The 22,648-nt window shown below is 36.1% G+C and overlaps 5 protein-coding genes and 1 pseudogene across 5 annotated transcripts; 4 read left to right on the forward strand and 2 right to left on the reverse strand.

The window, feature by feature from the left end:
* The first annotated feature begins 233 nt into the window (after nucleotides 1-233).
* Nucleotides 234-3,517, forward strand: LOC18043341 (biotin carboxyl carrier protein of acetyl-CoA carboxylase). The gene is made up of 9 exons (XM_006435770.2): nucleotides 234-477; nucleotides 739-933; nucleotides 1,265-1,332; nucleotides 1,407-1,460; nucleotides 1,658-1,930; nucleotides 2,009-2,071; nucleotides 2,642-2,710; nucleotides 2,802-2,847; nucleotides 3,116-3,517. Exons 1-9 carry the CDS (start codon nucleotides 444-446, stop codon nucleotides 3,175-3,177), a joined length of 864 nt encoding a protein of 287 aa, XP_006435833.1. The 5' UTR covers nucleotides 234-443; the 3' UTR covers nucleotides 3,178-3,517.
* A 306-nt stretch (nucleotides 3,518-3,823) lies between these two features.
* LOC18043342 (protein RETICULATA-RELATED 5, chloroplastic) lies at nucleotides 3,824-7,823 on the forward strand. The gene is made up of 7 exons (XM_006435771.2): nucleotides 3,824-4,557; nucleotides 4,798-4,927; nucleotides 5,177-5,707; nucleotides 5,948-6,055; nucleotides 6,266-6,811; nucleotides 6,943-7,056; nucleotides 7,325-7,823. The coding sequence occupies exons 1-7, from the start codon at nucleotides 3,941-3,943 to the stop codon at nucleotides 7,466-7,468; spliced, it is 2,190 nt and encodes a 729-aa protein (XP_006435834.1). The 5' UTR covers nucleotides 3,824-3,940; the 3' UTR covers nucleotides 7,469-7,823.
* A 141-nt stretch (nucleotides 7,824-7,964) lies between these two features.
* On the reverse strand, nucleotides 7,965-9,709 carry LOC18045481 (arogenate dehydrogenase 1, chloroplastic). The gene is made up of 7 exons (XM_006435772.2): nucleotides 9,433-9,709; nucleotides 9,190-9,358; nucleotides 8,957-9,112; nucleotides 8,665-8,747; nucleotides 8,491-8,560; nucleotides 8,298-8,372; nucleotides 7,965-8,190 (listed from the first exon to the last, which is right to left on the reverse strand). The coding sequence occupies exons 1-7, from the start codon at nucleotides 9,603-9,605 to the stop codon at nucleotides 8,089-8,091; spliced, it is 828 nt and encodes a 275-aa protein (XP_006435835.1). The 5' UTR covers nucleotides 9,606-9,709; the 3' UTR covers nucleotides 7,965-8,088.
* A 2,951-nt stretch (nucleotides 9,710-12,660) lies between these two features.
* LOC112098901 lies at nucleotides 12,661-16,433 on the forward strand (annotated as a pseudogene).
* A 1,307-nt stretch (nucleotides 16,434-17,740) lies between these two features.
* LOC18045482 (cation/H(+) antiporter 4) lies at nucleotides 17,741-19,506 on the reverse strand. Its single transcript, XM_006435773.2, has 2 exons — nucleotides 18,997-19,506; nucleotides 17,741-18,904 (listed from the first exon to the last, which is right to left on the reverse strand). Exons 1-2 carry the CDS (start codon nucleotides 19,504-19,506, stop codon nucleotides 17,741-17,743), a joined length of 1,674 nt encoding a protein of 557 aa, XP_006435836.2.
* A 2,082-nt stretch (nucleotides 19,507-21,588) lies between these two features.
* On the forward strand, nucleotides 21,589-22,632 carry LOC18045483 (protein EARLY RESPONSIVE TO DEHYDRATION 15). Its single transcript, XM_006435775.2, has 2 exons — nucleotides 21,589-21,946; nucleotides 22,217-22,632. The coding sequence occupies exons 1-2, from the start codon at nucleotides 21,676-21,678 to the stop codon at nucleotides 22,375-22,377; spliced, it is 432 nt and encodes a 143-aa protein (XP_006435838.1). The 5' UTR covers nucleotides 21,589-21,675; the 3' UTR covers nucleotides 22,378-22,632.
* Nucleotides 22,633-22,648: the final 16 nt, after the last annotated feature.

Below are 22,648 nucleotides of genomic sequence, written 5' to 3' on the forward strand. Positions count from 1 at the left end.
GTTAAATTTTAGATAATAATAAAGAACTTTGTCTTATAAAATATTTTTATTTAAAATAATTTTTCTGAAATAGTATCCAACGAACGTGCTTAAATATTTTGTAATTTTCTTTTGGGAAGAAAAATTTTTGGAAATTGTAATTACCGAAATTCAACAAGATGCACCCGCCCGCCGGCCACGTAAGCCAAGTAACACGAAGGCGTGTGGTATATCAAAGTGCCATTTAATTGACGTGAGGGGTGGGTGGAGAAACTAAAGCAGAGAGGCGAAGATTTCGAGGCCAAAAAAAATAAACACACCCATACCCACCCACTACACACAACACTGGGCAGCTCATCAACTAAAAAGCTAAACTACCTCACCCACCCTTTAATTGCCCTCATTTCTCCCTCAAAGCAACGCTCTCATTTCGTTCGTCGATTCGAAAGACCAAAATTCTCTCAATGGCGTCCTCCGCCGCTCTCCGATCGTTTCACTGTAACTACACACTTCTCCTCCCTACTCTCTCCATTTATTAACATTCTTTTAATTTTATTATTGGAAGTTTATATTTCTTTTATCAGATCTTGCATGTTGCTGGTGTGATTAAATTTGGTAGTAATAGATAAAATGCTCTACAATTTGTTGCTTGAAGCTGTTTTCTAAGGAAACTTTCAGTTTATCTATTTACTTGTTTTAATAATTTTGATGTGGAATTTCAGTAGTTATGATTATTTTCTTTTTTAAAATTAAATGTAGATTCCGTAGGGGCTGTCGCGAAATCAGGATCGTCATTTGAAAGGCCAGGGATAGTATTACCTGTTCGCAACAGTAGCTGGCCTTCTGCCGCGAGTAAATCATTTAACCTTGTAACTCCTCCTGTGTGGCGGGGCGTGACTGTAGTAGTGTCAAGTGCCAAGACATCTGAGAATACTTCAACAGCCAAAACCGATGGTTAGTTCATAATATTTGTCGGATTTACATTTTTGGTTCTTATGTAAATTTCCTTTGAATATATACAATTTGCTGATACATGATAGCAATTTTGATATCGATATGTTTGCTGGCTTTTTTAAATGATTTTATGTTGATTTGCGTGAAATAATTGCTGAATCAATGTTTTATTTATGCGAAAAGTAATTGTTAATGTTCATGAAAACAAGAATGGTTTGATAATTCCTTCAACCTGTGTTTCTGCAAGTAATATGGGAGTATATCACCATACAGCTCTTAATTTGGCCTGGTATTCTAAATGTTGATTGTTATGATGTGGCAATTTTGTTAGAGAGCACAGAGGAAAGCTCATCAGAGAAGAGTACCCTGCGCAGTCCTATTTTTCCAAGTGGATTTGAGGTGAGTGTATTTTTTCTAGAGCCATTTATTATACTCACTTGCAACCATGTTGCTTATTGATTTTATTTCATCAGGCATTGATGCTAGAGGTCTGTGACGAGACAGAGATTGCTGAGCTGAAATTGAAGGTATAATCCTGAAAAATTTTCTGGATTCCTCTCCTTGAAACTTCAACCGCATGAGCGAAGATATTATAAGTTTTAGTCTCCTCTGTTTCATTTTGAAATTTGACTCTTTTCTTTAGATCATTGTCAGTTGTAAGGTTTTCGCTTTACGAAGGTATATAATGTACAATGCATGGTACCCCGCTTTTGCTTTATGATAGGTTGGAGATTTTGAAATGCATCTGAAGAGGAATGTTGGGGCCCCAAAAGCTCCTGCTCCATTATCTAACATTTCACCTACTACTCCTCCACCAATTCCAACTGAACCCATGGAAGTTTCAGATCCTGTTTCCCCACCACCACCACCATCACCACCAAAACCATATTCAGAGAAAGCTGCTCCATTTATCAATCATTCCTTTGGGAAGTCATCAAAATTAGCAGCATTGGAGGCTTCTGGGTCCAATGGTTATGTTCTAGTATTCTCACCCACAGTATGTGATGTTCCTACTTTTAATTTCTTTCTGAAGCAGTGTTTTCCAATATAATTTATACAATTTCTTTTTCACCAGGTTGGCTCATTCCGAAGGAACAGAACAGTGAAAGGAAAGAAGCAGTCTCCAATCTGTAAAGAGGTATCTTTGCTAGATATTAGTTCTGTCTTTCTGTTATATTTGCCAATTATGAAATTTGTTTGAAACTAACAATAGAAGTTTGTAAATGTTTAATGTGCTTCAATTTTTTAAATTTCCATGTATCTACTAACACGTCTACCTGTCCGTTCTTTTTGTTAGTTGCTAAGCAAAAGTGTGGAAGTTTTATTTGATAAGACAAAATTGTGAGGAAAATTTTGAACACCTGAAAAGACAAATCAGTAATTTTACGGAAAGAACCATCTAGCTGGTTTATAGTATTAAAGAAAAAACTTGAAGATCTAATGTTAAGAATGCATCTTTCGATATAAAAGTCAGGGGAAATCATGTACAAGAATGAATCTTTCACTAGTAAAATCTATTATCATGGTGTTTTTGTGAATTAAGCTGATAGTGCTTGCCATCCATAACTTATGTACAGCTATTAATAGTTTTATGTCGTGGGCTTCACTTGTTACTGATTTCTTTCTCTCCTAGTCAAATATCAAATTGAGAATGCATTAAATGACATAACTTATGTTTGGTTTCCCTATGACAATTCTGAATATACAGGGTGATGTAATAAAAGAAGGGCAAATAATAGGTTACTTGGATCAGTTTGGTACTGAACTTCCTGTGAAGGTGAGGTTATTTTCTGATATATTGATTCTAGTTTTTGCTTTCTATATAGATTTTGTCTCATGATCCTGTGTATTCTTAATTTGTTGAGCAGTCAGATGTTGCTGGAGAAGTCTTAAAGCTCCTCTTCGATGATGGAGGTAAAGCATTTGTCATCTGCATGTTGTGTACATCAGTTATTGTATCTTAATGTCTCCAGTCCATAAAGATGTGAAATACTGCATCATATGCATGCCTCTGAAACAATGACTTTGAATCATATCCTCCCCCTGCGTGCAAGTGCTGGGGGGGGGAATGGTGGGGGTGTTGTGGGGGGAACAATTCTTGCTTCAATTGCATATAGTTCTTCCTTGAGCATGTTGGCTTGGAGGAAATCTGGTAATTTAATTTTTACTTTGCATGGTGCAGATGCCGTTGGTTTTGGAGACCCTCTCATTGCTGTCTTGCCATCGTTTCATGATATCAAGTGAGCTGAGCTCTCGCATATTAAGAGCAATTTTGCAGCCTTTATTGTTGGAGAACTCAGAGCGTTTGGTGTTCATTTTGAGGCCCTTTTATTCTTTCCATCTTTTGCCCCTTTCTTTTCTTCCAAACTGAAGACAAGGGTGTAGTTGATGATGTGTATTTGATGTTGCTACTCAGCTGGAATTAACCGCAGATCCTGGAATAATTGATTAAGCACTATAGATTTGGTACAGTTTTATCATTTGTATTAGAAAAATATTGTTGCAAACTGGATGAATTGCAAATGTTTGTTGCTTTGTGGGACAAATTGTACCGCGAATATACCTTGAGGATGTTTTTATAAAAGAAAACAGCTTTGATGATTTCCTTGTGACCAACAATTTATGCAACGTTTTACTTTCTACAATGACTTGATATTTTTCTGGTTGGATTTGATTGGATTATTGGTCTAATTAGAGGAATTGTTGTCCTCAAAATTGGGGAATTTAATTTCATCAAGCTACTCAATAGTTGGAGTTTACATTATTTTCTATTTTAATTAAATGACACAATAATTTTTTTTTAAAAAATCAAACACACCCATGACCAAAAACCACTCGAATAAATTTATATCAAGTGGACTTTAGCAAATAAAGACCACAAAAAGGAACAAAAATTTGAGGCCAAAAATTGCCCGCCAGAAATTGTGTAGCTTCCTTATACACGGGCAAACCGCAATACGTCTCACAAACTGTTAACAATTAACGACTCTCTCCGACACTTACCAAAATGAAGGCCCACGCCCCCAGTCAGAGGCCTACACCTGCTTTCATTTCTAAACCAGTTCGGCGACACCAAAGTGCACACGATATTAGTCCACGACACCGTTTTAATCTTATCCACTCAAAAAGGTCCAGCCACGTCACCACTCTCTCACTCAACAAAAATGTTCCGCCGCAATCCACCGAATTCTCCCGCCGCCACGTGTTTCTCTCTCCTCTCATCGCCGTCGGCGCGTCTATTCTCCTCCAGTCAGCAACAGCATCGGCAGATGAGACCCAGCCTTCCCCGCCTGGGCAGCCGACGACGAGTATTATGCCGCAGATTCCGGAGACGGTGAAGGCGGAGGAAGTGGTTGTTTCGAGGATTTATGATGCGACGGTGATCGGAGAGCCGTTGGCGGTGGGAATGGATAAGAGGAAAGTCTGGGAGAAGCTGATGAACGCGAGAGTCGTGTATTTAGGCGAGGCCGAGCAAGTTCCGGTGAGAGATGATCGAGAATTGGAGCTTCAGATTGTGAAGAATTTGCGAAAACGGTGCGTTGAGAGCGAGCGTACAATCACGTTGGCTTTAGAGGCCTTTCCTTCTGACTTGCAAGACCAGCTCAATCAATACACGGACAAAAGGTATTATATTTTAAGCACACCTAAAAGGAATTTCAACTTTGTAGCATTGAAGGTTAAGGCTGTAGCTTAAATTTGAATTTTGCAAGGTAAATATTCAAAATTGTATTGTGGAGTTTTAATTTGTGTATGAATTAACTAACTTGTTTCAAACTTAGAAGTGTTCATGATGTAATTTTAGCTTTAATTCATTGGATATTTTGTTGCTGTGGGGCTTATATTGAGACCTGCGTTGGATGACAGGATTGATGGGGAAACCTTGAAGAGTTATGCATCGCATTGGCCACCTCAACGCTGGCAAGAGTATGAGCCTCTTTTAAGCTATTGTCGTGATAACGGAGTCCAGCTTCTTGCCTGTGGTACTCCACTCAAGGTATTCTTATAGAATTATAATTGTTGATGGAAAACTTGGGGTGTTCTGGATTTTGTAATAGAAGATTTTGTGGGTTGATATGCAAGGACTATATTTACTGATTTTTCTGCTATTTGAGGAGAGCCTCTTCCCTATCCTGTGGCTGTGTTTACCAAAAGTATAATCGGTGTACAAACACACCTTGTTTATTTACCGGTGCTGTAAATTTATGCTTACTTGATAGAATGTGTTGATTCTTCCATATTTTAGGTGCTTAGGACTGTTCAAGCAGAAGGTATTCATGGGCTTTCAAAGGCTGATCGCAAATTATATGCCCCTCCTGCTGGTTCAGGCTTCATCTCTGGCTTCACTTCTATCTCGCATAGGTCATCAGTTGACATGAATTCACTGACTCAATCTGTTCCTTTTGGTCCAAGTTCCTATCTTTCTGCACAAGCTAGAGTAGTTGAGGATTATGCTATGTCCCAAATAATTTTGAAGGCAATCATGGATGGTGGAGCCAATGGTATGCTTGTGGTGGTAACTGGTGCAAGCCATGTCACATATGGATCAAGGGGGACTGGACTGCCGGCAAGAATTTCGAAGAAGTTGCAAAAGAAAAATCAAGTTGTGATATTACTTGACCCTGAAAGGCAACATATTCGAAGAGAGGGAGAAGTTCCTGTAGCTGATTTCTTGTGGTACTCTGCTGCTAGGCCCTGTAGTAGAAACTGTTTCGATCGTGCTGAAATAGCTCGAGTAATGAATGCAGCTGGTAGGAGGCGAGATGCTCTTCCCCAGGTTAGCCATTCTTCGTAGTCTTTGAGGAATGAGGATAGAGCATGGCTTTTGGTTGTCTTCTGAATGATGTATATTTGAAAATAGTTGACAAGTAATACTATTTAAGATTTGAAATGCGTTCTCTCTCACAACTTCTTAACCATCTTACAAGCTCTATTTGTTTTTCTCTGTTGCAAAATTTCACTGAATTTCCTTAAATGTTTTTTATTGTTAATCTCCTAACTGGTGCATACCTATCAGGACCTTCAAAAAGGGCTTGATCTTGGTCTAATATCACCAGAGGTACTACAGAACTTCTTCGATCTTGAGCAATATCCTCTTATTTCAGAACTTGCTCACCGTTTCCAGGTATGCTTACGTTCTATGAATGAAATCTTGTTTGCTGTGGATTGTCTTAAATCTACCCCTACTTTATTTCTTGATTTTATCTATTGTTTGTTTTGATACACTCGATCAAAATCCCCCCCGCCCCCCACCAAAAAAAAAAGAAACTAATTGATTGCAGCATAGGCAATTTTAAGTAGATGCTTATTTGAGAAGAACACATTTTCGATGCAGGGTTTCAGGGAAAGATTGTTGGCAGATCCCAAATTTTTGCATCGATTAGCCATAGAGGAAGCAATATCAATCACAACAACTCTCTTAGCTCAGTATGAAAGGCGAAAAGAAAATTTTTTTGAAGAGCTTGACTATGTTATAACAGACACTCTGAGGGGATCGGTAGTGGACTTCTTTACTGTCTGGCTTCCTGCCCCAACTATTTCGTTCCTTTCATATGCTGATGAGATGAATTTTCCAGACAACGTGGATGGTTTAACTGGTCTTCTTGGGTCCATCCCAGATAATGCATTTCAAAAGAATCTTGTTGGGAAGGAATGGGGTCTGAGTCATAGACTTGCATCAGTGCTTTTTGGTGGTTTAAAACTGGCTAGTGTTGGTTTTATTTCCAGTATTGGGGCAGTGGCTGCCTCAAATATTTTGTATGCAATACGCAAATTTATAAACCCAGCACTCACTAATCAACAAGTCAAAAGATCCCCAATACTTAAAACTGCAGCTGTTTATAGCTGCTTTCTTGGAATATCTGCAAACCTCCGTTATCAGGTAAAGACATTACTTGTTGCATTAATGATTTTTTTAGCATCACCTCGATCTTGTAGCGACTTTATTTTCATCTTAGTAAATTTTCTGGTGTTTATATTAAACACGTTACTGTCATATTAATTATGATGCAGATTATTGCCGGAGTAGTGGAGCATCGGATATCTGAAGAATTTTCTTCCCAAACATTACTTGTAAATATGTTATCTTTTCTTTCTCGGACAATTAACTCATATTGGGGAACTCAGGTTAGAAATTCTTGTTTCGAGTTCATCTTCTTTCATCTGAAACTTCATTTCTGTTTACCTTTCTGAAAGATCGTATGTTTTGTAGTAACCATATCATGGTGCCACTCTTTCCTTAGAATCATGCTATAGGGACACGAGTCATCAAATCATTGAGTTTATTTGATATTCTGTGGATTTGGTGATTAGAGTATATATTCTAGAGAAAGCCGCCAAGATTGGTTTGGCTGCTGAAATTTGTGTATGATTTTTCTTTCCCTAAATTCTGCAGCAATGGGTTGATCTTGCACGGTTTTCTGGACTACAAACTCGGAAAAGTGAGACATCTCACACAACACCAGATATTCCTAATCAACCTGCCGCAGAATGCAGCACCACAGAAGAGGGCAGTGTCGATGAAATACAAAATCAATGAGATGATTATCTTGGTTTCTTTGTCAATAGAAATTTGTAAATTGTTCTTCTGAAGCTTCTAGAAGAGATGCAGTCTGCATGATTTACACATCCCTTCAGTTTAACCTACAGTAATTCTTTCAACATAATTGTTTCAAATTTTGGTGATTATAGAAGGCTTATATTAGCGTTGGTTGTATATCTTGTGGTTACGTTGTGAACCTTTAAGTGCAAGTTTCTTGGCATAAGTTGATGTAACCATGCAGAGAAATGAATGGCCCTATTCTTGGTTGATCTTTATTCTGCATACTTGTAATGAATATTATAAATTTTACTTAAAGGTGATCTAAATTCAGCCTTCGCTGTGTAGGGTGAATGCCTCCACATTTATTTCATAATTTCCCTCTTGTTTCTTTAACATATATTTTAGCAAACTATACATATGGTTAGCAGGGTTCGAATCTCCGATCTCTTATGCCATCCCAAGAGATTTTACCAATTGGACCAACTAGCGCCCATGATCTGACAAAATACTTGGTTGATGTATTACCTTATACTTCAATTACAATAAGTACCATCGCTTGGACTAGAAAATAAATAAACAGATCATTAGCAAAAGAGGATGTCTACATGTTGTTTGCATCACAGTTTAGACTCATTTGGGCTCTGCTCCAGCTGGACCTCCTCCATCTTTTGCTGCAACTTGTGCTTGACTTTTTCAAAGGCAGCTTCTAGGTCCAGGAGCTGCAAAATAGGATCGAATTTTTAGTTTTGTAGATTGATTTAGTCGTAAGAATAAGTAATCCTGCAAAATTGGAAAATTATCTAAATCATTGGCAGCTGTCAGGTACCTCTTGCTTGGCAAACCTATTGTGGATGTACAACCCACTAAACAGATCAAAACTATCGTTGACAGAGCTCTCTTTCTGCAAATAGTTAAATTTTAGTGCTTCTGTGCTTCTCTTTATCGTATATCATTTAAGCTTCTGTTGGTCGCTAAGAACGTAGAGAAAAGAATTATATTAAAGGTTTCAATGAGCATACCAATCGAATAAGCGTCTCGAAGCCCTTTGTATTCATAGATGTGGACTGAATCTCCAGTTCTGACAAAACCCTGAGAATTAAGTATAAGTTAAACTTCTATTCTGTTGACGCTTTCGAGGTTTTTTTTTTTTAATTTACTTTAGCAATCACGATTTGAGTTGAAAAGCTTAGTACCTGCCTATTGTGTGAGTTAGAAATTGACTCTTAGCAGCCACTTTATCATGCTCTTCACAAGACATTTCCAGCATTTTGCAGCCCTAGTGTAAATTCCAGAGTAAATTCCATCAAAATAATTTTTTAGCTTTTGGAAAAAGCATATGAACTGCTTTTCTAAGAAGTGCTTTTAGGTTGTTTTGGCTTTCCTGATTGAATAATAGATATATTATGATACCCTGCATTTATTCTGTAGACAGGTGCTTTTAGGATTGCCTGAAAGTGAAAGAAAACAAACAGTTATCTTAATTACCTCGCTTTCAAATATACGAAGGAAGCTCGAGCATGTAGCTTCATCCCTTATCCGAACTTTTTCATACACGAAAGCGAAATCTTTCCACCCATTTTGTCCACTCTCCGGACCGAACATTGGATGAGTACAAAGCACATCCATCTCCTCTGGCAAAACCTGAGTAATCAAATGGTACACATGATTGCTACTTGTTCAATAAAAATTGTATAGCTTTACTGGGTATCACTGTTTACTTGCAATAGAACATTTCTTGGATATTCTTTGACAGAAAGAACATCGGCTATGAGCGTGCGTCGCTGAAGGCAATGGACTGGCAAAGAGTTGAGGACCTCAGATAGTGACAGAATAGATGTGGATATCAATATGACATCGTTATCAGCTTCAAGAAATGCACGTTTGTCGCTGGGAATGAACAACACAGGTAATTAACGATATGAAGATTTAGCGCATAAAAATCATATGAAATATATATGCACCTGAAAAATGAGATTCCCGAACGATGACAGAGCTGAGAGTGATCAGTACGAGAAGTTGCCCTCAAAATATGGCCTTGTTTGATCATAGTCTTTGCCAGAAACTGCCCAAAAGGGCCGAAGCCGATGATACCTATCTTTAGAGTTGATGATGAAGAAGGGCTTGAAACAGCCATGGCTATGACTTTTGAGAGAGGAATAAATCAAAGGTTTCGGTCAGTGCAAGACCCAGAAATTTATTTTAGACCAAGGGAGAGTAAACATTGGGAAGTTTTTGAAAATATATAATAGAACTGTACTTTTTTGGTTACTTTATAAGAGAGGAAAAATTAATTAAATCTAAGATATCAAAAGGCAGAACATATATAAATGCAAACATAGTCGAAGTAAAGGATTTTTCATTTTTCAGAAATGGTATATGTATACAAAATAATAATAATAATAATAATAAATAAATAAATTCTTTGTTACAAGGGTTTACAGAGAAAGGTTAAAGATGGAATTCTATAACACCTTTATTTAAATTTTTTGTGGAGCAATAAAGAAAATTTTACTAAATAAGAGAGATTGAGTAATACATTAGGGTTATGATATGGCTGCACGCCCTGGCTTTGGGTGCTTTTAAAAATTAAAATAAAGAGTCGTGCTTAAATAGGGGTGACAGCTTGTCTATGTTTTTTTGATACACTTATATATGATAAGTTTTTAATTAGAAAATTCAAGATAGATCTCCGTGTGTGTGTGTGTGGGCAGTCAACGGGAATCTTCCACGGGTGTTGGTGCTGATGCAACGTATGCAAGGGAGCTGTTGATGCAAGGTCAAAATGCCAAGGCTGTAATTTGCAGCTTCTGCAACTTAGCCGTGTCCCTGTGTGTGTATTTATGACAGTGTTGACACTTACCGCAAAGTAGCTGAACAATTAACTCAAGGGGAGGGGGGACCTCGATTTTTTGGATAGTTGACCAGACATGGCTGAGCCTTCCATTTGCAGCTGTCCCTATTGATTGATGAGTTTGTCAATAGCTATGGGACCCTCTATTCTCACTGAGCTCATATACTCATTTAGATTTGTATTTTTATTTTTCTACAGGACTCATCTATTTTCGTCTCTCATATGCAGCTGCGATCATGAAATTCCATGAATGCCAATTCCATACTCTACATATACTTTGTGAAATGTGAATTACCATTAATTTCCTTGAATTGCAGGCCATTCTCATCTCATATACATGAAAATGTGAATAAAAATTGGCTTGTTGAAGCGAAATCCTAGTTCTTACCTGCAGAAATGGACAATCTATATAATTAGTTTCTTCTGGTCTTGATGCTTCATGCTGTTCAATAACAGGCTCTTGATTTGTAACCACTGGTTGCATACTGCGATATACATCAATCTCCCTCCCTCGCTTTATCGCAGCATGCATAACCAGAACTGACGCCATTCTACCCTAATCCAGCAAAGCAAGCATTGAGGCATGTTGCTTTCTTTGGCTGCTAAAGCATAACAGATTGAAAACCAATGCAGAGCTATCTAGAAGACATGTGATAAATGATAGTGCTTGCATACGATGTGGATATGTCATAGAGGATGCCTTACATGCAGTAAGGGACTGCGTTGACACAAAGCGCATTTGGTTATCTCTCATCCCGAGCCACGCAAGTACCACTTTTTTTACGATGGATCGTCGTGCAAAGCTAATTTGTAATCTGAAAAACAATTTGAAGATCACGAATTTCAGGGACTGGTTGGTGTAGTTTGAGGTCATTGTTTGGCTTATGTGGTACCGGCGTAACCAGTTTGTCCATGCCAACAAGTCAAATAGTATTTGCAATGTGATCATGGATGTGAATAGTTGCACGGAGGAAATCATCTCGACTCATAATATCTTATACATACAGAAAGCCACAAAAGCTGAGAAATGGATCTACTGGCAGCCCCCAAAGTGGCCTTTTTTCAAACTGAATACTGACAGGGCTTTGAAGAGATCGGGTTTAGCTAGTGCTGGCGGCCTAGTGAGGAATTATTGTGGGTCATGGCAGCATGAACTTGGGAAGTTGTCTCATCATGGAAGTTGAGTTGTGGGTCTTTATAAAGGTTTACAAATGGCTTGGGATCACGATATTCACCTCCTTTATGTTGAGGTTGATAACCTGGGGATTACTGAAATCTTAACTGCATCTAGTGCTCACCACAATGCTATTTCGTCTTTGTTTTAGGCATCAAAGACTTGCTAAACAGATACTGGCATGTTTCAATGCATCATGTGTAAAAAAAAGGCTTATTTTGCTGCTGACTTGCTAGCGGGAATGGCTCTCACTCTCCACCTTGGGTTCCACCTCTTTTATCTACCTCTCATATTAATGAATTATTGGTTTTTAATAATGGTTTAAACATTGTGTTCCCTCGTTTTGTTTAGCCTACGAACTGGTCAGACTCCTTTTGCACCAAAAATAAAACAAACAAAAAAAATCATCATTCTATTGTTTGAAGTTGCAAAAAAAGTACAATTTTTGGTAATATTTTCATATTTGAATGATATTTTTATTTTATAGGTGTATTTTATTTTTCCAACCTATAAAATTCCATATTCACTTTAAAATATAATTTTTTTTATTTTAATTTAGTCTGGTGGTATTGTAAAGTCTTAGATCCACCCTTAAACAAAAGATACATCCTTCCAAAGTGTAAATAAATTATTCGATCTCTATTTGTGATAAATCTTTACTCTTTTAAGATAGCCTCTACCATCACATTTAGATGATTTTTTTTTATTGGATACTAAATATATTATATGTATGAATGTGACTAAATGTTGAATAAGTTTGAATGATATATGTTTGTTTTTATTTTCTAGCATCTCGTCATAAATGTTTGAAAACTACTAATTTGACATATATGTCCTCTAATCTTATTTTTGCATACTTTGCATTTACATGTGAGAAATATTTTTATGTTAGATAATTTGATAAAATAAATAAAGTTGATACACACACACTAAAGTGCAGGAATCCTCACCATAACACACACACACACAGAGATACATCCACACGAAATTAAAACATAGATAAGAGTTAAAAAAATAAGAAAAATACAGATTCTAACACATTTTTTGTCTTTTAGTGTATTAGAGTTCATATTTTTTTTATCTTTTAACTCCCTCCGCATGTAACATATCATTCAAATGCACCATGTACATTTGTTATTTTCTAACTACTTTCATTGAATCTGAATGTTCCTAATTGATCAATATTTACTTCAACAAAGAATTTTACTTCTCACAATGGTAGCTTCATTTAAATTTATGAAGCCAACATACACAAATGGAATATGCAAAATGGCCTCTACTTGGTTACAAATTGCTTTCTTTTACTCATTTCTTTACATCATAGCAGTTGATGCAAGTGGAAAAAAGCCTAACATATCAACCTTTGGTGCAGACCAATTTGATGATTTTGACCCCGATGAGGAAAACATTAAGGCCTCGTTCTTTAGCCGGCAGATGTTCAGCTCTTTTGTTAGAGCTTTATGTGCCACTTTAAACCTTGTTTACATTCAAGAGAACATGCGATCGGGACTAGGCTACGTTATTCCTATAGTTGGTTACCTGGTTTGTTGTTTTCCTTCTTTATCTCCTATATAGAAGCTCCACTTTTCAAGCACAAAGACATTATGAAGGCCAAAAGCTGTGCAAAGGACTTGATTCTAGTTCTAATCGCCGCCTTCTAGAATCGAAAACTTCAGCTCCCAGCTGACAACCCATTTGAGCTTAATAAGTTATTGAGATGCAAGATTACATTAAATGTGGGAAACGCCATGTCCATTACTCTCTAGCTTTCAGGTAATTAGGTCTATCTACTACTAGGCTAATTACTTGTTAAATTTTTTTATGAAATTGGATCGTAAGTTGATCTGACAACTTTGAGCATCCAAATATTTTGTCACATGGGTGTTTATAACATTATGTATTTATATGGTTAAGAATTAATTATATGCTCTTAACTATCATTCAACTATCATTCACTAGTCTTATATTTTGATTAACACAAGATCTGTAGCGGAGAGCGGCCCCCTTGTCCTAATTTTGTTAGAAATTCATTACAACGAATAACCTGTGGCATGGAATTTAAAGGGCATTTCAATAGACTACAAAGGATTCAGAAAGTGCTTTAATATCCTGCTGATGTCAAAACAGGCGTGATGAGGGAGCCTGGGACCTCCCAATTCATACGCATATGACTAGAAAACAAGAAAATCTACCATGGCAAAGCAATGGGTGGGCGGTTTGACTTGTAGCAATTCTCCCAATAAATTATCTCCATGTGTACAGTTTACTATTCTCCTTTTGAACAACTTCAATTAATTAATGGTCACAGTCTCTGCGTCAATTTATCTTTGGGCAAATGCTAAGTTACAGTCGGCTGTAACATATTCTTTTCACAAAAAATTTGTGGACTTCTCTCACAAAAACTACCATTGTATTACTATTTATGTGTCAAGAGTAAATTATAGTTGACTGTAACTTAGGTGGCGTTTTTTTTTTAACTTAATAATTTAAAGTGACTTAACTTAATTAATTAAGTTAATTAGAAGTGTTTGTTTTTATAATTTAATGAGACTTTTTAGATAATCTTGACTTAATAAAATAAGCTAATTTTTTTGACCTTTTACTTAATGGTGAAATTTGAATTAAGTCAATTACTTACTAATGTCAAAAATATTCATGTTTTATAATTTATTTTTCATGTCTATCCCAAAACTCACCCATAGACATTTATCTCACATAAAAATATCTTTATTTTTTCTTTCTTATATTATATACGATAAAATTTAAAATTTATGGTATTTTATATATTAAAACTCTAAAATAATTATGTATTCACTTGAATATAGTTTTACTTATAAATGTTAAAATATTGTGGTATTTAATATATTATTTATTTGACATTCAAATTTAATAAAAATACAAATGTAAAAATACATATTTTCAGCTTTTTGAGTTAAAAAAAATAAATAACTTAATACTTATTTTTAGAGATTCAGATAAAAAAATAAATATATTATTCAAATTCAGACATTCAGATCTATTCAAAATTTAGACTAATTCAGATCTATTCAAAATTTAGACTAATTCAGATCTATTCAAATTTCAAACAAAAAAATAAACGCCGCCTTAGTTGGATCCTTGTCTCTAATATATATAATGGTGTGTCAATATACGCCTATTGTCCCCACCAAAGTATTCAATAAAACATTATTTGTGAAACGCTTTTTTTTAAGAATATTCCCCCTTATTACATATAGTCTATGAGAGCCTGCTACAATATTTCGCTATCTGAAACGCAATCTCCGGAAGGAATCGATGACCACCACAAGTCGACAACTAATTGCGTCAATATTTTTTTTGTGGTCACAATTTTTAGTTTAATATTTAATTTGTTTCTGCCTTGTGGCATCAGGTGCTTGGACAAGGCTGCAATAAAACATGGCAGTGGAGTCATCATCATCAGGCCTCCATGGACAGTGACATAAGTAGAAGGAACCAAACTTGTTCTCAGGATGGCATCGATACGGCTAGTGACCTATTATTTCCTAGCAAAATATGGGCACAAATCAACTCTCTATTTGTCAAAAAGAGGCACCAGCTTGGAGCGGAGCCTGGGCCCTAGCTTCGATATTCCGTTAGGTAGCTTCGTCACTCTCTCGATGCTCCTCTCCATGCCAATGTGCGACCGTTACTTCAAGCAGTTCCTGCATCACAAAATGGAAAATGCTAGAGGAATCACAGTATTGCTTCAGCCTTCAGAGGCTTGGCATTGGGTTTGTCATTCTAGTCATGGGACTTTTGGCCATAGCAATTGCTTATGCAGCTGAAGTTAGAAGAATGCATGTGATAAGAGTGCAAGCTAAGCAAATTGGGCCTATAAGCATACTTTGGCTATTGCCTTAATATACGGGGATTGCTGATGTGTTCAATGCCACTAGATTGCTAGAATATTTCTATGATCAGTAGCCGGAAGATATACAAAGCCTTAGAACAACAATTTTCACCAGCGGGATCGGCGTCAGGAACTTCTTGAACAGCTTCTTAGTGACAATGGTTGATAAAATTGCAGAAAGAAATGGGAAGAACAGTTGGATTGGTGACAAATTTGAATGACTTTCATTTGGATTACTATTATGGGTTGCTTATAGCGGTCTCAACTCTCAATTTAGGTGCCTTTTCTTTAGGCTGACAAATTGCAGGCATGAGCCTATATTATTGTTAACAAGTGCAGGCCTTTTAATAGTTCGTCTACGCTTTGACGGGTTTGGGCCGAGCCTGAGTTTTCCATTAATTTTGATATAAATTTTTAATAAAATAAAAAATATTTAAATTAAAGATAATTATCCAAGACATAGTGAAATAATAATCCGATACACAAATTATTAGTAACACAACATAATAAATCATAAAAACTAATATAAAAAAATATATTAATTTAATATTTTGAGTTTTTAATTTGACTTTGACTTTTTTAATTTATAAATTAAAAAGATTAGACTCATTTTTCTTAAACCTTTAATCAGGTCTAATCTATGCAGACATTATATTTTTTGGGTCTATATTCATACCCAATCTATGTGGGTCGGGCTTCAGGCCGTTGGACCTAGGTCGGGCTAGCTTGAGCCTTTTTACCAATTCCAATTTTCTTTTTAGGCATCTAATACATACATCTATAAGAGGGAAACCAAAGAAGTGAATGAATATTTTGTTGAAATGGAGAACAAAGCGTTTAGACACATTTGTATGTTTAAAAGTTTGAAAATATTTATTAGTATCCTATAACTTACATATGAAAAATATTAAGATTGTATTGATAAATATGTTTTAACTTCTATTGGAATATCATAAAAGTATTTATGTATAAAAATCTCCCTGTGGTTGTTGCTTACTCGCTTTCCACTTTAATTCAACTCAAATCTTTAGATGTAATGCATTCAGTCTACGGTGAAACAATTTGAGAAAATCTAATTATTGTTAAAGTTCAAAGAGTAATGCTCATCCAGTTATAATAAACTCTTATATTTTAAAAAAAAATTGTACGAATTAATTATTTCTTTTACAAATTGATGTAGATTATAGCATAACATGTTTGGTTAAATTAAAACACCAAGTATGATTTATTTTTATTATATTAAATTCTTTGTTCAACCAATCACACTATAACACACTAATTTGTAGGTACAAAAATGTTTAATTTAATCCAATTTATCAATCCGCCAAATACAAGTCTCAATTCAGTTGAATGGTGTGTTTGATTTTGATAGCTTCAATAAGTTGAATACTTAAAAATTAAGGTTTACTTGAACAACTTAAATTCTTCTGATGAAATGTGTACTTTTCCATGAAAATCAGTAATATGCTTTTTAGACACTTGAAAAATTATTAAAAGTTTCAATTAGCAAATAGTTAATTTTTGCCGCTCTAAAATCAATGCATTAACTTAAAAACTTGAACCCTGCAGATTGACATGCATGTATCTAATTTTCAATAAATTTAGATTTAGTATTGTGCTGATTTTTTTTTAATTTTTAGAAAAAAATAATTGATAGTTATTAAATAAGAATGTAAAATTAATTAAATATTAATCATATATTACTATACATGCACGTGTAACAGAAGACTATAAAGAGTTGAATACAAGTTAACTCGGCATTTAAAATTTGTGTTGTTTGAAATTTGGAGTTGCTTCTTGTTTGGTTAGAATTTTCCAAGAAATCAACAAGAAAATAATTTGTTCCATCGACCTTCCTTAAATGGCAACGTTTACTGGAAACTCTACAGGCACTAAGGAACGTCGCTGTCCTAAATTATACCTTTGTTAAAGCAGCTTGTACTTTAGCGACTACGAATTTTGTTTCAAACATATCATGTACAAAAACTTTAAAGTGTAATTCAGCTTTGAGATTTCCAAAAGTCTGCCTCAGTGTTAATAAACTTATTAACAGGCTCTGATATGAAGAGAGAGTGTTCATGAATGCTAAGTTCCCATAGCAAACATTCTTATAAGCCATGGAATAGATTCACGGTCTCACAAATTGATTGATTCCAATTGTACACATAAACATGAAGCATCCTGGAAATAGGAATCTTGCAACTCAAATCAATATGATTTTGGCTTTTTGGAAATGCTTTCGTAACATTTTAAAATTGCTCCATCTTCTGCAACTCCTATCTGTTACGTAAATTTGATAAAGAGAGGCTGCAATCAAATCCTGTGTCCGTTACCAATCTAAGATCAATGCAGACTTCTAATAAATCATGTGAGTTACTTTGAGAATTTGAATGACTGATCTCCTAAAGCCTCATTCTGCTCATCTCGAATGATTTGCTGTTGTATCACCAAGATTGAAATAGAAGCAGTGATGTCCGAAGAAGCAAACAAGTCACCTATTGGCCCGAGCTCTGGCAAATCACACCATTCTGATAAACCTAATGTAAATGGAGAGTCACTTCTATGGCGCCGCCCCACAAGTACAAGATCATATTTTTCTTCCATTGACCGAATTATCATAGCAGTGTCGCTTCCATCTTTTACAGCTTCCTCTTTATAGATTATGTTAAGGTTTCCTAAAATTTCATCATTTTTCTTTAAGCCATTCAAAAATTCATCATCAATTGTATTTGTCCACCTTGCATAGCCACTTTCCTTCGACAAAGTGAAATGAATAACTGTGAGGTGGACTCTTGAGCTTCTAGCCATTCTTCTAGCATAAGCCAATGCCTCCATATCATCTTCACCTCCCATGTAAAGCACTGCTAGACGGTATACAAATGGCGCTACAAAAATGGAAGATGGGCCATGTATTCTGCTACGATCAATAAGAATGCCTACAGAAGAAGGAGCCTTGCGTAACACCTTAGAGTTGAGGTTCCTCAGAACCTGGCTATCTGAAATCAATTCTCCTTTGGCGTTCCATTTCCTGTGACATGGAAGTATTATTAAAGATATTGACTTGTCGAAGGCTAGCCAACAAATGTCTTCGTGCATCAGTTTTGGAGGTGAGATTGCTGAGAAGACTTGCACTTGGACAAATTTTGGATGCTCTGCCTTGAAGTATCTGAAAACATGAATAATGGGTTGCCGATGTGCACCTGATTTAGAATATTTCTGGCCTAATTGGTGATTGATAAGAAGTGGCGTGGATCCACCAGTGAGAGGTTCCAAGTAGAGTCCATAAACGGATAACGGACTTTCTTTCATAGGATGGGAGATTTCAAGCAGCCTGATTCCAGCCAATGCATCATCTTGTCTATGTGTGCAGACAAGTATTCGAAGATCATCATTGCTTGCACCATGCAGGATGTTCCTTTGTTGGTAGCCTGGGTATGTATTTGAAAAATCATGGAGCTTTCGGACAATGATAGGAATAATCGATGCCAAGATCAATATTAGCACCACTGCAACAGTGAATTCCCCAGTATTACGAACCTAAGAGACCAGCACAATTAGTTCAATTATTGTAGAGAAAATAGAACAAAAAAGAAAGCTTCCAGAGAACAAAGAGAGAGCAAACTAGTTACCTGCTTGTTAAAATTGGTGCCAAATGTGCCTAATTCAACGATGCCTTTGACAGTCAAGATGAGACTAAGTGCAGCAGCATCTGTAGAGTGCGTATTAAACCAAACTGCTGGCAGATATACAGCAATCAATTTGAAAAATACGCCAATAGTCATTCCAAAAACTACTGGGTAAGATAATCCCTTGCTTAGATCCCGTAAATTTGCTTTCAATCCACAAAAAGTAGCCATTAACGGCAAAAATAGTCCTGTAACTATGGTGTCTAGTTTCTCCACAAGCGTAGAAGCTAAAGGAGGCCCTGTTGGCACTGTTAAGCCGAATATAAAAGGTCCATAAAAATACTGTATCCCTACAGTTTCACCAACTACTGCCACAACAATTACTAAACATACTATAAAAATGGTATAACTACTCTTCACAGGCTTGCCTTCTGGTGTTCTTCTGATAATCCAGAACATCAGTCGCCTAAGCACAATCGTAACAAATACAATAAGAGACAAAGAAAGAGCCATGGCCTTAATTCCCACTCTTATTGAAGCATTTGTTATTATGTCCATATAATTGTACGAATTTACAACTACCACACTCTGCAAATCACAGAGCAATGCTGTTGACAATGCAAAGTGTCCGAGTTCAGAATTGATTATTTTGAGATGCATTAGAAAGCAAGCTACCACAGGAAATGACGTTAACATTGTTGTTGCTGTAAATAAGTCAATCCAATCATCCAAATATTCTTGGGGTTCCAAGATTTGACTTATTGTTTGACAAATCATACCCACTAGTAGCAAATTGAACATTAGGCTCAGTGAAATGCACCATTCCCTTTTTCCTAATTTTGTTATTAGACTCAAATCCATCTTCACTCCAATCAGAAACATAAAGAATATGTACCCAAAAATTGTCAAAGAATAAAAAATTTTCTCTGATTGTGGAGGGAACAAAGCGTTTGATACATTAGGTAAAAAGTATCCCATTACACTTGGTCCCAGAATGAAACCAGCCTGGTCACACAAAATCATGATCACAATTAAAAAAAAAACAGTTAAACATAAACAGATTCATCAACTTTGATATAATAAAATAAAATGAGACAAAATTAATACCAGGGTTTCAGAGACGAGACGGGGCAATTGGAATCGCCTTAAGAGGAATTGTATGATAGAGGTGAGGATAAATATAAGGGTTAATTGAACGTAAAGTAGAAGCAATGAATGTTTCAGAATGTTTTCTCCAGGTTCCAGGTTCCATATCCCTTCTGAATAAGGTGGCACAAATTTCCAACATGAACCATCCATTTTGTACTTGAAATCATCATCTAGAATTGTTGTTTCGTTGTTCATGGCTGGACCTTTTACATGACAAAAATGTAATTGAAACAAAGAGAGAAGAAGTAAAGTAAAATGAGAAAGTTGATGGCCTGGCAATTAACAGAACAAACCGAGTGATGGTTTGTTGCGATAACTGAAGCCAAATAAATACCAACTGGTGGCATAACATTTTTAGTAGAAATCTGGTTATGTCGTTGATTTCGTTTTGTAGTTTAGGCAGCAAAACATAACGAACTTTCAACCACCAAAGCCCACCGGGTGATCCGTAGGGCACCTAATTTCATTCAATTGGGCCAATAAAAGACACATCCAATAGCCCTCAAAGAGCTTATCGTTATTGATGCAACATTATTTTAGCATTATTTGTTTTTCTTTTGCGTAGTGGGTGGTCCCGTAAAGGACATCAACTTCCAAATGAAGCCCCTATTTCCGATGAAATGTTTAATTAAGTAAAAGGATCAGAACAATGACCTGTTATCTACTGGTTACGGGGAGCCTCGTGGTCCCTATTCCCTAAAGTGGATAAGTACAATCCTTTCATTATGAATTAAAAAAAAAAACTCGAAGTGTTCTTTTCTTTATTCTAGGGGCAAAAGCCAGCGGCGCGGTGTCAGATATTTTGTCCAAACGTAATAGCTTCGAGAGTTGAAAACTTGGGCTTTTCTTACATTAGCCCATATTGGAGGTGATGTTACCATATTGCCCTCATTGTTAGCTTCATATTACAACACTATCATTTTCATTAGAACGATTAAGAACTTAAATAGCGCCCAACTGCAGGTTCAACTATGTTTACTCTTGTGGTTATTGAATTCGACAATTTGGATATTAAAAGTCAATAAAATTTAATTATTTGACTGTATTTAAAGAGTATTGTAATTTTAAGATCAAAATTCTCTCTTAATCTGATCATGTCCTGAGTAAATAACTCAATTATTGATTGGTAGTTAATAAATAAATAAATAAAATTGAATCTTATTTATATACTATCACTAAAAAATATATATCAGAAAATCTTAAAATATTCTGAAAAAATCAAATCAGGAGAGAATTCTTTTCTGTAATCATAACCTCTAATTACCCATTTGATGCTTTTAATCACGTTGAGCTTGATTGCATTTAATTGGGTTTGTTTAGTAAAAGAAACGCAAAATCTAAAATGTGAAGTTCGAATAAATTTTGAAAACATTAGTGGCATACATGTAAATATTATGAAGTTGAGCTCTATTTGTTCGCATCTCCAACTATATATCGACCAAAAGCGAACAGCTGAATGCATTATCGGTTACTTCTTAGTTCTCACAGCACTTTGATAGTAGGCTTATCCATACTCTCGGTATTTTTATTTTGATGACAGTGGCAATGGAGGTACTGTCTCAGAGATCGTCATCATCATCGACATCAACTTTGAATCCCAACGCTCCAATGTTCATCCCGTTTGCCTATCGGATGGTTGAGGATTTTTCGGATGAATGGTGGGCCCTGATCCAGTCTTCTCCTTGGTTCCGTGATTACTGGCTCCAGGAATGCTACTTTGATCCTCAAAGTGACCCTCTCTTTTCCGATTTTGACGATCTTGTCCTCCCCGATGTCGACGAGATCTTTCCCGACAAGCATCAAGGTGAAGTTCTTATTAAGAAACTGTGCTAACAACATCCAGCCTCTTGATCTTTTACATTTCTGAAGTAAAGGTCATAGTTTTGCGTTTGTATTAAATAGATACCTAAAAGCCGTGAATCGGTGTAGCACCTATTGAGATATCCACCGTATTTTTGAGATATCATGAAAACGTAGGGATGCAGATGTTATTATCCTTTCAAGGAAAAAATAGAACTTTGTTATCCGAGTGAACTCAGTAACTCACTCTTTGGTTTCTGTTTGTATTTTACAGAGGAGATGGAAGAGAGAGATTTTTGCAAGGACTTGGTTTCGCTTGGAACGTTGAAATGGAAAAAGGGTGGAGCCATGATTGAGAAACAGAGGTACTCAGAGAAGGCACCGAAGATTGTGAGTGTGAAGGTGAGTCCAAGGACGATTCAGCAGCCGAGGTAGACTGGCTCAGGCTGTGTCGGGAGCCGAGTTGAGTTGGGAATAACGAGTTCTTAGTAGTGGTGTCCGTATTACTTGCCGCCGCCGTTAGTTTTTATGTACCGTTGTTTTGTACAGAGTCAAGAGACTTTAACTTCAGTTGGTGACTTCTGTCGATATGGTGTACATTTTCATCTCATGTTGATGTGAAAGTGATTGTAACTCTGTAACATGCAGCTTTCAGTTTATTTAATAAAGGTAACAAATTTAGGGTTCAAATCAGAAGCAATCAAGT

Source organism: Citrus clementina, unplaced genomic scaffold, assembly GCF_000493195.1.
Source record: "Citrus clementina cultivar Clemenules unplaced genomic scaffold, Citrus_clementina_v1.0 scaffold_4, whole genome shotgun sequence".
NCBI classification, from domain to species: Eukaryota; Viridiplantae; Streptophyta; class Magnoliopsida; order Sapindales; family Rutaceae; genus Citrus; species Citrus x clementina.

Excerpts from the sequence above, each read along its gene's own strand:
- LOC18043341 (XM_006435770.2), top strand. The coding sequence starts at position 444 with ATGGCGTCCTCCGCCGCTCTCCGATCGTTTCACT. Across the intron at positions 478-738 it reads CGCTCTCCGATCGTTTCACT|ATTCCGTAGGGGCTGTCGCG; the intron begins GTAACTACACAC and ends AATTAAATGTAG. Across the intron at positions 1,461-1,657 it reads TTGCTGAGCTGAAATTGAAG|GTTGGAGATTTTGAAATGCA; the intron begins GTATAATCCTGA and ends GCTTTATGATAG.
- LOC18043342 (XM_006435771.2), top strand. The coding sequence starts at position 3,941 with ATGAAGGCCCACGCCCCCAGTCAGAGGCCTACACCTGCTTTCATTTCT. Across the intron at positions 4,558-4,797 it reads AATCAATACACGGACAAAAG|GATTGATGGGGAAACCTTGA; the intron begins GTATTATATTTT and ends GTTGGATGACAG. Across the intron at positions 5,708-5,947 it reads GGCGAGATGCTCTTCCCCAG|GACCTTCAAAAAGGGCTTGA; the intron begins GTTAGCCATTCT and ends CATACCTATCAG.
- LOC18045481 (XM_006435772.2), bottom strand. The coding sequence starts at position 9,605 with ATGGCTGTTTCAAGCCCTTCTTCATCATCAACTCTAAAGATAGGTATC. Across the intron at positions 8,561-8,664 it reads CTAACTCACACAATAGGCAG|GGTTTTGTCAGAACTGGAGA; the intron begins GTACTAAGCTTT and ends CTTAATTCTCAG. Across the intron at positions 8,373-8,490 it reads TCGAGACGCTTATTCGATTG|AAAGAGAGCTCTGTCAACGA; the intron begins GTATGCTCATTG and ends AACTATTTGCAG.
- LOC18045482 (XM_006435773.2), bottom strand. The coding sequence starts at position 19,506 with ATGGCTCTTTCTTTGTCTCTTATTGTATTTGTTACGATTGTGCTTAGG. Across the intron at positions 18,905-18,996 it reads GCACCAATTTTAACAAGCAG|GTTCGTAATACTGGGGAATT; the intron begins GTAACTAGTTTG and ends CTGGTCTCTTAG.
- LOC18045483 (XM_006435775.2), top strand. The coding sequence starts at position 21,676 with ATGACAGTGGCAATGGAGGTACTGTCTCAGAGATCGTCATCATCATCG. Across the intron at positions 21,947-22,216 it reads CTTTCCCGACAAGCATCAAG|AGGAGATGGAAGAGAGAGAT; the intron begins GTGAAGTTCTTA and ends TGTATTTTACAG.